The sequence below is a fragment of the Oryctolagus cuniculus genome, chromosome 17 (genome assembly GCF_051225735.1).
Source record: "Oryctolagus cuniculus isolate XC-2025 breed Fujian yellow rabbit chromosome 17, ASM5122573v1, whole genome shotgun sequence".
Taxonomy (NCBI): Eukaryota; Metazoa; Chordata; class Mammalia; order Lagomorpha; family Leporidae; genus Oryctolagus; species Oryctolagus cuniculus.
Window position 1 is genome coordinate 65392342 of NC_142883.1, and position 16313 is coordinate 65408654.

The following is a 16313-nucleotide window of genomic DNA, read 5'->3' on the forward strand; positions in this document are numbered from 1 at the left end:
CTTGAGGATTCCAGGCACAGATGGGAGACCCAGGCGTGGAGGCCACGCCCCCTGTAGCCTCCTCTGGGCAGAGCATCAAGGTTAGACTCCGCCCCAGCCATACCCCCAGAACCCCAGACACACCACCTCCACCTCCTCTTGGAGCCCATGGCCACTGCCCACCTGCGCAAACAGAACTGAACTCTCACTCCGCAGCCCCTCGCCCCTCGGCTGCCCCATCTCAATGGCCACAGCCTCCCCCTGGCCCCTCGGGCCCCAGGCAGATGTTCCCGCAGTCCCACCAGAGTCTTCCTGGACATTTGCAGCAATCACCCCCTCACCCCCGACACACACACACCACGCCCTGGCCCTGCTCCGCAGTAAGCCTCCATCTGGGCCTCAGTGGCTGACCGGGCTCCCAGCTCAGCCTCCAAACACCGTCCTCCCACAACTTGTAGGGCCCGTGCCACTATCCCCACCGCCTGACTCCAGGACAAGGACAGGCTCAAACCAGGACCCCTGCACTCGTGATTGGCACGCTGTCCCCCAGGCCCCAGCCCGGGCCCTCCCTCCTGTACCTTCCCCCTGCAGGCTGCCACAGCACCTGCCCAGTGCCCGGGGACGCTGCCTGACCCGTCGTTGGCCCTAAGTAACCTCTCTGATTTGGATGTGGTGTGAGCAGGCTCCCCCGCCAGGGTTCACGTGCTGCAGGCTTGGTCCCCAGGGTGCTGAGGTGGCGGGAGGAGGAGATGGGGACTCCGCCCAGGGAAGGGACTGACCTCGGCCCTGCAGGGCTGAGTTAGTGCAGGACTGAGTTCTCCTAAGAGTAAGTTGTTAGAAAGAGAGGCCGCCCCATGGGCCTAGTCTCTTCCATATTCTGCACACTGAGGCAGCTGGGGTGGGCGTGCGGGGGCTTGCCAGGACCCCGGCTCTGTGGTGCCCAGCCAGATAGGCCAGCCCCACCTCCCGGGTTGACGCTTGCTTAACTGTCATCCCTGTCCTTTGCCAGCTTGCACAGGGCGACCCCTCCTACTGCGGGCAGCAGGGTCTCTCGCCCCACCTCCCACCCCCAGCCACAGGCCCTGCTCCAGCTGGCTCCCCCTCCCCCACTGCTGTGACACCAGCCCTTCCTGGTCCCAGCAGCCGCCTTCCAGGCGCTGGCTCTCCCACCCACAAGCTGGTCCAGGGGATAATTTGTTCAAGATGGGACAAATCAGAAACTTACGGCCAGAGAACAGAGCCCTGTGACCAGCACTCAACGTCAGCCGCCTGGCCGCCGTGGTGGAGCCCCGGGGCCATGACGCAGCTTCAGAAGAAATGCACAAAACCACAGGGGCGGGACAAGACCCAAGAGGGCTCGCGCCTGAATGAAAGCATCCCGTCCCCCCACCGCCCTCCCCCCCCCCCCCACTGCCTTGCGTGCGCCCGCCCAGCTGGGAAGCCAGCGGGCACGGGAATGACGGAGTCCGCGGCCACACACCTGGCCAGCAGCCAGCCAGAGACGGGGCTCCAGGCCGCCGTGGGGGCACAGGGCCCTCCTGCTGTGGGAAGAGGCCTGCAGCTGGGATGGAGCCCACCCCAACACGCCCCACCTCAGATCTGGAGCCTTTGCCCGTACCGTTATCCATTTCCTGAGCTGCAAGAACAACTCCACAAACTTCCTGGCTGAAAACAGAAACGTCTTCTCTCCCAAGCCCCAGGGGCCTGGAGCCCCGGCCTTCAAGGCCAAGAGTGAGCCACGCCCTGCTCCACACACCTCAGGACCCGGGCATGCTGGTGACGTGTACACACACACAGGTTAGGGAGAGTGCACGGACGGACCGGGTGCTGCAGACACAGCTCTCACGCCAGGGGCCGGGGCGGGAGGTCAAGGCCAGCTCAGGCAGAACCAGCCCGGGTTCAGGGGAGTTGGGGGGGGAGGTCTTCTGGGGAGTGGGAGCCACGTCTCCTCCTGTGCTGGGTACACTGTGTTGGAGACAGCCTCTCTGGGATGAGCTGGGCCCCCACCCCACCGCACGCACCACCACCCTTCCCAGATGGGCGAAAAGACCCAAGTTGTAACAGCAGATGGCAAACACGCCCAGTTCTGCCCAGGACCAAGGGCTCCCCTTAAATGAAAACAGCAGGGAACAGCGTGTGGCTGACGCGAATCTTGGCCTTCTGCAGATTAGCCCGAAGGGTGCACACAGGGCGTCCACAGCTCCGCATCGGCAAGCCAGCCCCGATGCCTGGAGAGCGCCACGGAGGTGGGGGGGTGGGAAGCAGAAACGCCAGCACCTCACCCCGCAGCTCGGGGTGGGGGTGGGGGACACAGGGACGCGCTGCCACAGGAGCTAACCACCTGGCCCCAGCGTTGCCCATCGTGCAGCCCCTTGGTACCCACACACCAGCCAGGCACTGCTCCGTCTCTGTGCTCAGTCCAGGCCACCAGCATATACATCCTGCAGGAAAAACCTCACAGACAGAAACACACCAGGGGCACATTTGGGAGGTGTGGCGTGGTGTACATCTGGGGATCCCGGGTGTCGTGTGCCTGGCAGAGGAGGGAACAGGGTCCCCTTCACCACCCAGGTAACCAATGGCACAGCCCAGAAAGCTACCGCTGGGGTGGCAGGCACTTGGGACAGATAGATGCACGGCCGCTCACTTGTGGCACCAGGAAGACCCCCTTACTGGCACCCCCTCCAAGGTGAGGGGCTTCCACAGGATGGCAGAACAGGGGCCCACCTGTGGTGGGGAGCAGGCAGAGGACAAGGGGTGAGTACCCCAACGCTGGCCGGCAGAGAGGGCTGAGCCGTCCATCTGTCCGTCCGTGTGTCCAATAACCCCCCCCACCCCCCGTAGCTGTGCACTTACCACATTCCAGAAGAGTGGGTTGAAAGCAATGGTGAGGACGGCGGCCACGAAGCTGGGATGGGAGGGGTCCACGTAGCCCAGCAGTAGGCTCATAACGCGCAGGTCTGCCTGCAGAGACACAGCCGGGATCAGCGGGAACCAGCACCCCCCACTGCCGCCTCCGCCACCCCGGCCCCCGGAGACAAAGTTACCCTCTGGGAACAAGCCAGGAGGCTGGGAACACGCAGGTCCAGCAAAGGTTACAACAGTGCGGTTCATGAGCTAAGATGAAAGACTGAAATTTAATCAGCTGTGTCCTACCCATCGGGAGGGTGGCCGGGCAGGCTGCCGCCGCCGGAGCCTGCACAGGCGCTGGGCGGGGAACTGTTGACTCTGAACATGGAAGCCCAGCAGCCTCCAAGGGAAGTGACCAAGCCTGGGGTGTAAGGGGGGAACCTCGACCCTCCAGGGTGAGGGCTCCCAGGGGACCAGAGAGAGCCCAGGAAGCTGGAATGTGTTGGAAGCAACGATCGGGCCAAGGCCAAGGTCTAGGAGTGTCCCCCACGGCCCAGCCTTCCTGTCCTGGGCACAGGGAGCACATGACAGCTGCTCCCGTCACTTGGACAGTTAGAAGCAAACTTGAGGGCGCTGGAGGTGCCGCGTGGGGCGCCTGCATCCCCTACGAGGGCCTGGGTTTCGAGTCCTGGCTCTGCTCCTGATTCCAGCTGCCTGCGAATGCGCACCCTGGAAGGCAGCAGGTGCTGGCCCAAGTTCCTGGGCCCCTGCCACCCACGTGGAAGATCCGGATGGAGTTCCAGACTCCTGGCTTCTGGCCTGGTGTACCCCCAGCTCTTGTGAGCATTTTGGGGAGTGAACCAGTGGGACAGAGATTTGTGTGTGTGTGTGTTTCCAATAAATCAATAAGAATTTTTTTAAAATAAAGGAAGGAAGGAAGGGAGGGAGGGAGGGAGGGAGGAAGGAAAGAAACACCCCCAGGGTCCCATCAAAGAAGCCAGCAGCCACTGCGGGGGAAGCCAAACCGCACAAGTGAACAGAGCAGCTCTACCGGCAGCCACACGCACGTTCTCAGACGCGCAACGCCAGATGAAAGGAGCGAGCTGCAGAACCCGGAGCACAGACGTCCGTTCTTAGGAAGTGGCACGAACCGGCACGACTGGACTGGGATGCGCTGCACTGACCCCGGCGGCCGGCGGCTGCCCAGAGCAGCCCTTCGGAACCCCCCGGCCCTCTGACCTCTGGGGCCTGGCACGGCCTGTGCCTGCCTTCCAAGTGTCGCCTGTGGGGAGGGAGGGACACGACACGGTCCACAGTCCATGGTCCACGGTCCACGCAGGCTCCTTCCTGCTGAATGGGTGGCACCTCTGACATTGGGGGGTTGGAGGTAAGCATTCGCTCGGCGCTAAACTTCTTCTCTAAACTCTTCTCTATTTACCATTCTGTTATTTTTTAAAGACAGAGGTATTTATTTCTTTATTTGGAAGGCAGAGCAATGGAGGAGGGTGGAGACAGAGAGGTCTTTCATCACTGGTTCACTCCCCAAATGGCTGGGCCAGGCTGAAGCCAGGAGTCCAGAACGTCATCTGGGTCTCCCACGTGGACGGTAGGGGCCCAAGTACCTGCATCACAGGTGCATTAGCAGGGAGCTGGATCAGAAGCGGAGCAGCTGGGACTCCAACCAGCGTTGCAAGCGGCAGTTTAACCAGCTGCTGCAGGACAGCTGCCCAGCCAGTCCTTGTGTTTCAATTTAGAAGGGATTTCGGGGAGGGTCCAGGACACAAGCAATTCAAAATTAAAAAGAATACCAAAGTTGCAATCTAAGTGTTACAATCATCCGTTTCCCGCCACGCCCACTTCCCACAATGCCTCGCTTTGTTTCCTCTCCGGACACTGAATTCTTTCAGAGAGCTTCTGTCCCCTACTTCTTGGGGCAGGGGTGGGGTGGATGAGATGCTCAGCCCTGTGGGGGTGGGGAGGCCTGGTCTGCTGGCTGCATGGCGGTGGCTGCGGCGGCGGCAGGAGGAGGGGCCGGGGAGGGGTCACCTCCAATTCTTGCTTCACCCAGATAATTTCTCCCGGCAAAGCTCAGCCTCCCGTCCAGACTGTGGTGCTGAGTGTGGCGGAACATTCTGGAAAGCCCCCTGAGCATGTAGGATATTAGCATAACACATGGGTGGCTGTTCTCACCTGGCGTGGGGCCGAGGGCAGAGCTAAAGGGGGTGTCGGACGCTTCAACCCAGAGGATGAGCGGAACCAAAGAGGCAGGCGAGGATGAAGTCGCCCTCGACGAATGGAATGAGGCGGGCACACTCGGGAAACTGCAGGAAGCCACTGTCTCGGGCCGGCTACAGCTCTGGATGGCAAACCCACACCGCCTGCCTTCCAGCGGCCTGGGGACCCAGGTGCGGCCCCTGCCGGTCCCCAGCTGTGCTCAGAGCGAGCTGTCACTCCGCCTTTCAAGTAAATAAATCAATTAAAAAAGAGAGAGAAGGAGAGAGAGAGAGAGACCTTCCATCCACAATGGCCGCAATGGCCAGGGCTGGGCCAGGCCAATGCCAGGAGCCAGGAGCTTCTTCCAGGTCTCCCACGTGGGTGCAGGGGCCCAAGCACTTGGACCACCTTCTGCTGCTTCCCCAGGTGGATTAGCAGAGAGCTGGATTGGAAGTGGAGCAGCCAGGACTCATGCCGGCACGGCAGGAGGAGGCTTAACCTGCGGCACTGCAGTGCAGGCCCCTAAACAACTCCTACACACGGGGAGTCCCGCAGGGCTTTCACAGCAGCGCCACTGACCAGTGAGGGCTGCCTCAGCAGCCAGACCTCCTTCTGAAGGTGGGGCCACCACCCTTGTGAGCCAGAAATGCCCCATTCCCCAGCTGCCCAGCCCTCCCACGAAGCACTGGCCCCACAGCCAGGCTCTGCGGGGTGCAGGGGGCTCTCCCCTGCCTAGGAGGCGACTGCCATCCTCCTCCTCCTTGTCCCCTGTCTGTGGCTCCCCATGTTTCCCAAGGGTTCAAACTGCTGTGGGCTTCAGGCTGTCCCCCGACAAGTCCTTAGGGACCACCCCCAGCCCCGCTGTGCCAGGACAGCCAGTGCAGCCTGGTCTCCGCCCGAGAACCCTTGGTTCCCAGCAGCCCTGAACCGGTGCCGGGGCACTGGGGCTTCACTCACAGGACCAAGCTGCTTCTGCCCAAGCCAGAGAGGAAGAAAGGGAGGGTGTCTCAGGGCAGAGCCCTCCCACTTCAGAGAAAGGTCAAGGCCAGAGAGGCTGGGAGGCGGAGGGGGGAGACAGCACCACAAGGGTTTCTGGGGTGCCCTGGGAACTCCAGCCCCCAAGAGTGAGAGGCAGACCTCTGGGAAGGTGTGGCCACAGGGAGCCTCAGGAAGCCTCCACCACTCCCCCTGGGGCTCTCCCACGTCTTTAAAGAATGTCAAGATTTCAGCTCAGGCCACATGGGCCAGTGCTAGGAGGCCCAGTGCCAGGGTGGGGCGGGGCTGGGACTGCTAGCAACAAAAGGGCTGTCACTGGAAGAGCACACAGGGCTTTTTTTTTTTTTTTTTTTTTTTTTGACAGGCAGAGTGGACAGTGAGAGAGCGAGACAGAGAGAAAGGTCTTCCTTTCCATTGGTTCACCTCCCAAATGGCTGTTACGGCCAGCACGCTGCGCCGATCCGAAGCCAGGAGCCAGGTGCTTCTCCTGGTCTCCCATGGGGTGCAGGACCCAAGCACCTGGGCCATCCTCCACTGCACTCCCGGGCCACAGCAGAGAGCTGGCCTGGAAGAGGGGCAACCGGGACAGAATCTGGCACCCCAACCGGGACTAGAACCTGGTGTGCCGGGGCCGCAAGGCGGAGGATTAGCCTGTTGAGCCGCGGCGCCAGCCATCTTCTGTGCACCTGTCACCCTTGGTTACGCCCAGAGGGTGAGGCAGAGCCAGGGGCCCACCCGGATTCCAGACAGCCCCAGGGGGGCTTTCAGCCCCTCCCCAGTGGACTGAACACTCCCAAACTTGATGGGCGAAGCCGGCAAAAAGAAACACGAGGGCGCTGAGGAAAGTGCACAGTGGTGAAAAGGACTCAAAAATCCACATATGGGGGCCGGCGCTGTGGTGTAGGGGTAAAGGCGCTGCTTGCAGTGCCGGCATCCCATATGGGTGCCGGTTCGAGTCCTGGCTGCTCCACTTCCTATCCAGCTCTCTGCTGTGGCCTGGGAAAGCAGAGGAAGATGGCCCAAGTCTTTGGGTCCCTGCCACCCGCGTGGGAGACCCAGAAGAAACTCCTGGCTTCGGATCAGCACAGCTCTGGCTGTTGCGGCCATCTGGGGAGTGAACCAGCAGATGGAAGACCTCTGTGTGTGTGTGTGTGTGTGTGTGTAACTCTGACTTCCAAATAAATGAATAAATCTTTTTTAAAAGGGGCGCAGTCAACCCTGAGCTATTAGTGTTGCCTTCCCAGAAACTGCACTAGTCAGGAGCCATGACCCGGAGTTGAACCAGGGCCCTCCAATGTGGGAGGTGCATCCTAACCCCAGGCCATCAGCAGGGAGCTGGATCGGAAGTGCAGCAGCAGCCGGGACATGAAGCAGAGCTCACACGGGGACGCCAGCGTCACAGGCGGTGGCTTAACCTCCTCCGCCACAGTGCCGGCATTTTCAATGGACTTTAGAGTGTCCCTTCATATGGTCCTCGCACCTTTTATGAGAGCCAAGGAGGAGGAGAACTGAGCCACTGACACCAGCCGACCCGGGTAGCAACTGCCATCCACCCGGTTTTCCAGGTCAAGGCTTAACTGGTCAAAACCGGAACCTGGCCCCAGGCCCCTCCTCCATGCGGGTGCCCCTGGATCAACCTGGTTGGCAGGAGGGAGGCGCCCAGGGGCTGACCTTGGCCACCTGCGGGGGGGGGGGGGTTGGGTTTCCTGGAGAAGCACCTGCTGCTGGCAGAGGCTCCCCTCCCCTCCCAGCAAACACAGAGGGCCCCTCCTATGGCTGTCATTTCCTAAAACCTGCTCAGGAGGCAGACCAAAAACGGGGTCAGACGTGCGTGCCTGCCCGTGTGCGTGCACAGAGCAGGAGAGACCCCTCCCACCCGGGAGCCCCCCATCCCCTCCCAGCCTCAACATCATTCAAGCACCAAGTTCCCACTCAGTAATTCTAAGAATAGGACCCAGGCTGCAGCAGCAGGAGGATGGTCTGGGGGTCTGGGGTTGGGGGTGGAGCAATGCGGAACCATGACCAGGAGGACATGTCGGGCTCAGCTCCAAGGCCAGCCCAGGTCACACGGGAACCCTGGGGATTGGTGAGGAGGACACTTCGCTGAGGGACCTGTCAGAGCGAGGTCCTGGCGTCAGGGGACGATGTGCAGTGGGTCGCATGCATTGTGACATCCGAGCAAACAGCAGGGCCAAAGTCACATCGATCGAAAAGCGTACACATCAGAGGGCCCCAGGACAGGGAGGGGGCTGCCCTGAGAGGGGGCGGGACCCCCATTCCTGTAGAGCATGCACAGCCCCTCGAATCTGTCCTGCAGCTCTGGGTTGGAGCCCTGTGCCTGGCACAGGTGCGGGGAGGCAGGTCCGGCGTCCTATCCTCCATGGCTGCTACCCCCACCCCCACCCCCACCCCATCAGGTGGCAGCAGGGTGGGATGCGGTGGAGGGTGGGGGGAGGAGGATGCTTTATATGAGGGCAGCCCTGTGACCCCATTTTCTACATCCGGGGCCACGTGGCTCGGAGGAAGGACTCTGGGCTTTGGTAGCCACAGTGTAGGCTGGAGCCAGACTCCACCACCACCACTAGGGGAGGAACCACGGGCTCCTGCGACCCATCGGAGCCCAGGACTGCCTGTGGTGAGGGACAGCGGCCCGCCAAGAGGGTACAGAGCACGTGGGGACAGAGGCGTGGGGCACGCAGGGCGCTTGCTGCCCGGGCTGCTCTGCCCTCTGGAGTTAGTCCCCCTGAGCTAACAACTTACCTCTCTAGAGGCAGCCTCAGGGAAGCCTGGTGCCCTAAAGGGAGGGCCAAGGGGAGGACGCAGGCCCACGGTCGGTCGGTCGCTGGAACTGAGGCCCAGCGAGCTGGGGACAGTGGAGGGAGAGGTGCTGGTCAGGGCGTCACAATGCAACAATGACCTCTGCGGCCACCAATCAGCTGCGGGGAGAGCTCCCGGGATCCCAGCAGGAAAGGAGACGCCCCCGCCACAGGACCTAACTCCTTCTATGGAGGTGAAGGTTTTGGGGGGGGCCCATGCTGGCTCCCCTGCTCCTGCTGTCCCTTCTGGGGGTGGGTGGGTGGTTGGGGAGCCCCTTCCTGGGGTTGGATCCCTAGCCGGTGGGGGAGCTGATCCCCAACACCCCGGGGTCTCTTAGCAACTAAGAGAAGGGGCTTCAGGCTCTTTCGGGGGAACATGGACCTTCTAGGGCCTGGGCCAAGGAGGCAAGGTCAGTTTCTCCAAACACCTTCCGGTGTGTGGGAGCTACCAGCCACCCTCACCGGAAGTTAACCGGTGTCCAAGACACTACTGAGTTGTGACAGAGCTGCCCCAGCGCCTCGGACAAGACACAGCCCCGTCTCCGCTGGCTTCGGTTTCCCTTTCTCTGAGATGGGAGTGGCATGGCGCAGCAAGCAAGATTCCAGCAGGAGGGTACTGGCAGGCAGTGGAGGCCGCGCCCTGTCGCTACGCCCACAGTGCAGCCCTGGGACAGGCACCCACTTCTCAGGCACACAATCGAGGCTCAGGCGTGAAGCAACCACGTGCAGAGCTCACAGGCGAGACGATCGGATCCACGATCCTAGTGAGACGTGATGCGCCGGGCTCGGGAATGGATCCCCCCACACACCACCCACCTCCCACGCAGACCCACACAGAGCCACGCCCTGCGCCATGAAACACATCTGAGCCTGGCTCCATTCACAGCAGTCAAAATGTGCTTGAGGGGCCGGCGCTGTGGCGTAGCGGGTAAAGCCACCGCCTGCAGTGCCGCCATCCCATATGGGCGCTGGTTCGAGTGCCAGCTGCTCCACTTCTGATCCAGCTCTCTGCTGTGACCTGGGAAAGCAGTAGAGGATGGCCCAAGTGCTTCAGCTCCTGCACCCACGTGGGAGACCTGGAGGAAGCTCCTGGCTTCTGATCGGCACAGCTCCGGCCGTTGCGGCCAACTGGGGAGTGAACCAGTGGATGGAAACCTCTCTCTCTCTCTCTCTCTGTCCTCTCTCTGTGTAACTCTTTCAAATGAACAAATAAATCTTTAAAAAAATGCACTTGGGAAACCTGCATCCCATATGGAGGTCCTGGGTCTGGTCCAGGCTCCGCCCCTTCCAGTTCAGCTTCCTGCAACTGCACACCTGGGAAGTAGCAGGTGAGTTCTTGGGTTCCTGCCACCCACAGGGGAGACCCAGATGGAGAGTTCCTGGCTCCTGGCTTCAACACCTTTCTCTATTTTCACTTTATGTGAAAGGTAGATGGACTGAAAGAAAGAGGTATCCCTCCACCCTCCATCTGCTGGTTCACTCCCCAAATGCCCACAAAAGCCAGGGCTGGGCCCAGCTGAAGCCAGGAAGCCTCTCTATCTGTGTTTCAAATAAAATGAAAATAAATTCAATTTTTTAAAACAAGTTTAAACTGAAAATTACAGGAAGCACACAAAGGATATTCTCAAACTACAACAGAATCACTAAACTAGAAATCAGTAACAAAAAGACACTGCACCAGTGCCACAGGAAGTTCATTTCAAGGGGAACTGAAAAATACTTGGAACCGGATGTTAACGGAAATGCAGTGTATCAGAAATTCTGGGCTTCAGCTAGCTCCGGGCTAAGAGGGAAAGAACCTGCAACATAAAGAATGATCCCAGGCTGGCGCCGCAGCTCAATAGGCTAATCCTCCACCTGCGGTGCCGGCACACCAGGTTCTAGTCCCGGTCGGGGTGCTGGAGTCTGTCCCGGTTGCTCCTCTTCCAGGCCAGCTCTCTGCTGTGGCCAGGAAGGCAGTGGAGGATGGCCCAGGTGCTTGGGTCCTGCACCCCATGGGAGACCAGGAGAAGCACCTGGCTCCTGGCTTCAGATCAGCACGGAGCGCCAGCTGCAGCGGCCATTGAGGGGTGAACCAACAGAAAAGGAGGACTTTTCTCTCTGTCTCTCTCTCTCTCTCACTGTCCACTTTGCCTGTCCAAAAAAAAAAAAAAAAAAAGAATGATCCCAGACCAACGAGGCCACACAAGTTCTATCCTCAAGAAATGAAAGGATTGGGGCGGGCGCTGTGGCGTGGCAGGCACAGCCACCACCTGCAGTGCCAGCATCCCATGTGGGCATAGATTCAAGACCCGGCTGCTCTACTTCTGATCCAGCTCTCTGCTATGGCCTGGGAAAGCAGTAGGAGATGGCCCAAGTGCTTGGGCCCCTGCACCCGCCTGGGACCCCAGAAGAAGCTCCTGGCTGCTGGCTTCAGATCGACACAGCGCCAGCCACTGAGGCCATCTGGGGAGTGAACCAGCAGGTGGAAGACCTCTCTCTCTCTGCACCTGCCTCTCTGTAACTGCCTTTAAAATAAAAATAAATCTTAAAAAAAGAAAAAAAAAACTGAAGGAAAGGGACTGGCGCTGCGGCGGAGGGGGTAAAGCCGTAGCCTGCAACGCTGGCATCCCATATGGGCACCGGTTTGAGTCCCGGCTGTTCCACTTCCGATCCAGCTCTCAGCTATGGCCTGGGAAAGCAGTGGAAGATGGCCCAAGTCCTTGGGCCCCTGCACCCATGTGGGGGACCTGGAAGAAGCTCCTAGCTCCTGGCTTTGGATTGGTTCAACTCTAGCCATTGAGGCCATCTGGGGAGTGAACCAGCAGATAGAAGACCTCTCTCTATCTCTCTCTCTGCCTCTGCCTCTCTGTAACTCTGCATTTCAAATAAATAAATAAATCTTAAAAAGAAAGAGAGAGATAAATGAAGGGGATACAAAGAAATGAAACTCCACGCAGGCAGGAGAAAAAATAAGACAGCAATAAGACTACAGAAAGTTTATTTTTTTAAAGATTGTATTTATTTGAAAAGCAGAGCTAGAGAGAGAGACAGAGATCTTCCACCCGCTGGTTTATTCTCTTAACTGGCCACAGTGGCCAGAGCTGGGACAGGCTGAAGCCAGGAGCCCAGAGCTTTTTATGGGTCTCCCAGGTGGGTGCAGGGTCCCAAGCCCTTAGGCCATCTTCTGCTGCTTGTCCCTGGCTCATTAGCAGGGAGCTGGGTGGGAAGTGGAGCAGCCAGGGCCCGAACCAGTGCCCATGTGGGATGCTGGCCTCACAGGGGGCAGCTGAACTCACTGTGCCACAGCACCTGCCCCTGGAAAGATGATTTTTTTTTTTAATCAAAAGCCGTTTCTTTGAGAAAAAAGGATTCTCCTCAATAACATCAAGGAACCCTTAGCCCAGACTACCCAAGACAAAACGAGGGAAGGTACAAGAAGCACAGTGGGAATTCCGCGACACCCTCACACCGCATCTCATAACGCGGGGCAAACGCATCTCGCAGCCACACAGGCCACCAAAGCCCCTCCTAGAATACAGGAGGCATCCGACTGGGAGTTGAATGCACAGATTAAAAAAACCTATTCCTGCTGTGAGGCCGGAACGCCCCCACACCTGAACACAATGTGGCGGTGTATTTAGTGGCACCAGCCCCTGGGTGGGGGGGACCACATATGTCTACAGCGGGCGCGGCGGCTTGGCCATCTGACACCGCCCTTTCCTGCCCAGGAAGAAGACATTTCGGTCTGCCGCTGCCTGTCCAGGGAGATGACTACAGCGGGCTACCACCTGGGAGACGCCACCTGTGGATCCAGACAGCCATGGCTCACTGTGAACCTGCTCCCTCCGACCCTCCAGGCCTCGTCTCATCCCCACCCCACCAAGCTCCTGTCCCTTTAAGCTCTACAGGAAGGGTCAACCTCCTGCAGTCCAACAGCCCTACCCTGCCTGGTCTCCTTCCTGTCATCTCTCTCCACTGTTGCCTTATTGCCTAGACGAAAATGATCAGAACATCCCAGGGAAACGCGCAAAGCCAAGACCACCCTTCTAAGGTGCCCATATCCCACATCAAAGCGCCTGGGTTCAAGTCCTGGCCCCAAGCTCCAGCTTCCTGCTAATCAGACCCTGGGAGGACCTGGGCCACCTCCCGCTGCTTCCCCAGGCCATCTGCAGGGAGCTGGATCGGAAGTGGAGCAGCTGGGACAAGAACTGGCACCTATATTGGGATGCTGGTGTCACAGGCGGTGGCTTTACCCGCTACGCCACGATACCCGCCCCCCTCTTTATCTATTTAATGCAGCTACTGGAAAAGTCCAAGCTGCACGTGGCACACATGATGTCTCGTGCTGGCTGGTGCTCTAAGAACCCTGCTGCCCGGACGCCCACGGGGCATAGAAAAACCGTGAAACTGTTTGAGGGACCCAGGACTGGTGACTGATATGCTACTTAAGGGGTGGGGTTGTGGGGCAGTGGGTTAAGCCGCCGCTTGCGTTGCCTTCATCCTGTATCCGAGTGCCTGACTCCTCTGTTTCTGCTCCAGCCTCCTCCTCGTGCATCCTGAAGGCAGCAGATAATGGTGCAAGTGCTTGGGTCCCTGCCACCCACACAGGAGACCCCGATGGAGTTTCAGGCTCTTGGCTTTGACCTGGCCCAGCCCCCAGCTGTCGGGGGCATTTGGGGAGTGAACCACCTCTGTCTCTCTTCACTCTGCCTTTCAAATAATAAATAAATGCCCCTTGGGATGCCCACATCCCACCCTGGACTGCCTGGGCTAAGTCCCCAGTCCACTCCCGATTCCAGCTCCCGGCTGACGTGCAACCTTGAGAGGCAATGGAGATGGATCAAGTCCTCGGGGGTCCCTGCCGTGAGCCTGGGAGACCTGGATGGGAGTCCCCCAGCTCCCGGGCATTCAGGGAGTGAGCCAGCGGATGGGAGGGCTCTCTATCTCTGCCTCTTAAAATAAATGATTTTTAAAATAAATGATAAGGTTTAAAAAAAAAAAAAACAGGAATTTTGACTAAGGAGGCAGGACAGCCATTGCAACGTAAAGATATAGGTTATTTTGGGATTTTTGTTTTTAAGAAAAGCTTAACTGTACCAACAAGGTACACACCAGAACACTGCTTTGCCAGCCGGCTGCTGGCTCGCACCCCACCCCCCAACCACCACCACCACCACCTCTCGCCCAGGCTCTGCACCTGCATCGCCCCCTCCCCACGCTGCCCCAGCCCGGAAGCCACCCCCAGGGAGCGCAGCCACCTCCCTGCCAGGGGCGGAGCCGCGCTCTGCTGGGATTTCCGTCCCACCTCCTTTGACGCCCAGCCCACCCGGCCCCTGACTCTGCAGCGGACCCCAGACCCGTCCCACCCACTGCCCCAAGGCGGCGGCGGAGCACCCGGGACCCCAACACCGCACTCGCCGGGCTGCCGCTCGGGCCTGCAGGACCCTCCCCTGGGGGTCCCACAGCCCCCCTGCCCGGCGCCCACGCGGTCACGCCCAGCCTCGCCCACGCGCGCGCACGCACCCGCCCACGCGCGCGCCTCGCGCTACGCCCCGCCCCTCGCCGCGTCGCCATGGAAACGGGGCGGCCCCCGCCGTCGGGCGTTGGGAGGCGGCGCCTTCCCGGGTACCGCCATGCCTACTCGAAGTGCCTGTGGCGGCCCGGCGGGGTCAGTACCTGCCTGAAATCAATGTTGCCGAGGCCTCCGCAGCAGTCGAGCGCCTCCGCCACCCAGCCGCTCATGGGCTCGCCACCCCCGACCCCACCAGGTCGAACCCTTCACCGGCGGGGCGCCTCAGGAGGGACCACACACGGGGGTCCACTCGCGCAGCCACGCGCAACCAGAGCCGGCCCCATCGCAACGGGGAAGCGCCGCCGGCCGGGGCGCTTTCGCGGACACCCTGACTCCCCGCGGCCTTCTGGGAAATGTAGTTTCCTCGGCCGCGCGAGGCTGCTTTCCTCCGAGGTTCGCGGCGGCGGCTCAAGGAGCGGAGGACTACATTTCCCAGGGCAGCTCGCGTCCCCGGCCGGGCGGTAGTGTCTGCCCGGGCTCACCCTCCCGCCGGTCCCTTTAAGGGTCGCTGGCTCCCGCGTGCGACGTTGCCAGCTAACCTGGCGTCCGCGTCCGGGGCTGGAGGCAGGCGGCCCGACTGTAGGTCGTAGGTATAAGTAGCTTCCCGCGCAGCCCCCTGCGGTCTTGGACTTTGGCCGGGGCTCGGGGCCACCGCCCCCTCTGCGGATCTGCCTTCGCCCCAGGCGGTGCGGGGCGACGCGGCTTTTCCCGCCACCCCCCTCCTCCCGACGCGCTGGGCCCCCGCCCCGGCGACCTCAGCCAGAGCCTTCTCCTATTTGGACGTGTCTGGTGTCGAGGGCGCTAAGAAGGATTGGGGGGTTGGAGGACGACGGGGCGAGGATCCGCAGTCCCCCAAAGTCCAGGATCGGACCTGGGATCAGCCCCTAGGACGGCAGAAACGAAGGCCTGGCTCCCGTGGGATCAAAGGCTGCCGCTAAGGGTAGGACAGGACAGACCAGCAATAGCCGCGGCAGGTGCAAAGGCCCGGAGGTGGGCAGGCAAGAAAAAGCGGCCGCTGTCGCCGAAACCCCGCCGGGCCTTGGGCACCGGTGAGAGTTCGAATAACTGGACCCCTGCCACCCACATGGGAGACCTGGGTTGCTGTCCCTGCTCCCAGCTTCAGCCTGGCCCAGTCCCCCAAGAGGCTGAGGTCATTTGGAGAAGTGACCCCAGCCCAGCCCTGACCTTGGCAGGCGTTTGGGGAATGAACCAGTTGGGGCCGGGCGGGGGGGTTGGGGGAGGCCAGGGAAGCTCTCTGTGCCTCTGCCTTTCAAATAAATAAAAATACATTAAAATAAAGAAGAAGCCCCCCCCCCCCCGCTGTCACCACCCTCCCCCCAGGGTCCACCCCCATGTGTCCCTCTCCCTGAAGTTCCAGTCTCCTGCTGCCTACCTGGTCACTTCCGTTGTTGATCAAGCCAAGAAAATGAATTTCTGTGTGTTTGCTTCATCCGGGCGGGAGACAGGGGAGCAGGCAGAGGTCACACCAGCACTGATGCAATTGGCCCGGCCACCGTCCCCCCTGTGAAAAGCAAACACCTTTACCCAGAAGCCAAGGCGGCTGGGGTTACTCAGAGCCAAGGTCCCAGGCCCGAGGGCTTGGACGCCAGTCATCCAGGCTGACCCCCACCCCCACCCCACCCCCGGGGACCTGGAGGGAAGTCACCGGAAGTCCACAGCCTCAGCCAGCCCAGGAAACACCTGAACCAACCCCTGTCTCTGCTGTTCCCCAGGAACACCCAGACACACACCTCAGGACCTTTGCACATGCCGCTGCTGTGTTTCCCTCCCTCCCCCACCGCCTCTGGGCTCTGCCCAAGCCCCAGGCACCTTGCATCCCCCCTCTCCAACTTGGTTTCTCTCCACAAGTTGTATCAGCATCCTACACCCTATGGGAATGTGAG

At 60.6% G+C, this 16313-nt stretch overlaps 1 protein-coding gene across 20 annotated transcripts in view; it reads right to left on the reverse strand.

The window, feature by feature from the left end:
• The window catches only part of PEMT (phosphatidylethanolamine N-methyltransferase), a 61070-nt gene extending 45133 nt beyond the window's left edge, over window positions 1-15937 (reverse strand). For 3 of the 20 annotated variants that reach the window (XR_016223662.1, XM_089317115.1, XM_089317112.1), the window contains exons 1-2: window positions 14514-14729; window positions 2836-2939 (exon numbers count right to left, since the gene is read on the reverse strand). Coding sequence is in view for 17 of the 20 variants with exons in the window: in XM_089317115.1 (XP_089173241.1) it covers window positions 2836-2928 (93 nt within the window). In the remaining 3 variants the exon portion in view is untranslated. Of the gene's footprint in view, window positions 1-2835; window positions 2944-3026; window positions 3109-3880; window positions 4219-8799; window positions 8936-14513; window positions 14753-14948; window positions 15113-15802 lie in introns of those variants that run through there. The other 17 variants (XM_089317103.1, XM_089317099.1, XM_051830752.3 and 14 more) reach the window with 16 other exon arrangements.
• Window positions 15938-16313: the final 376 nt, after the last annotated feature.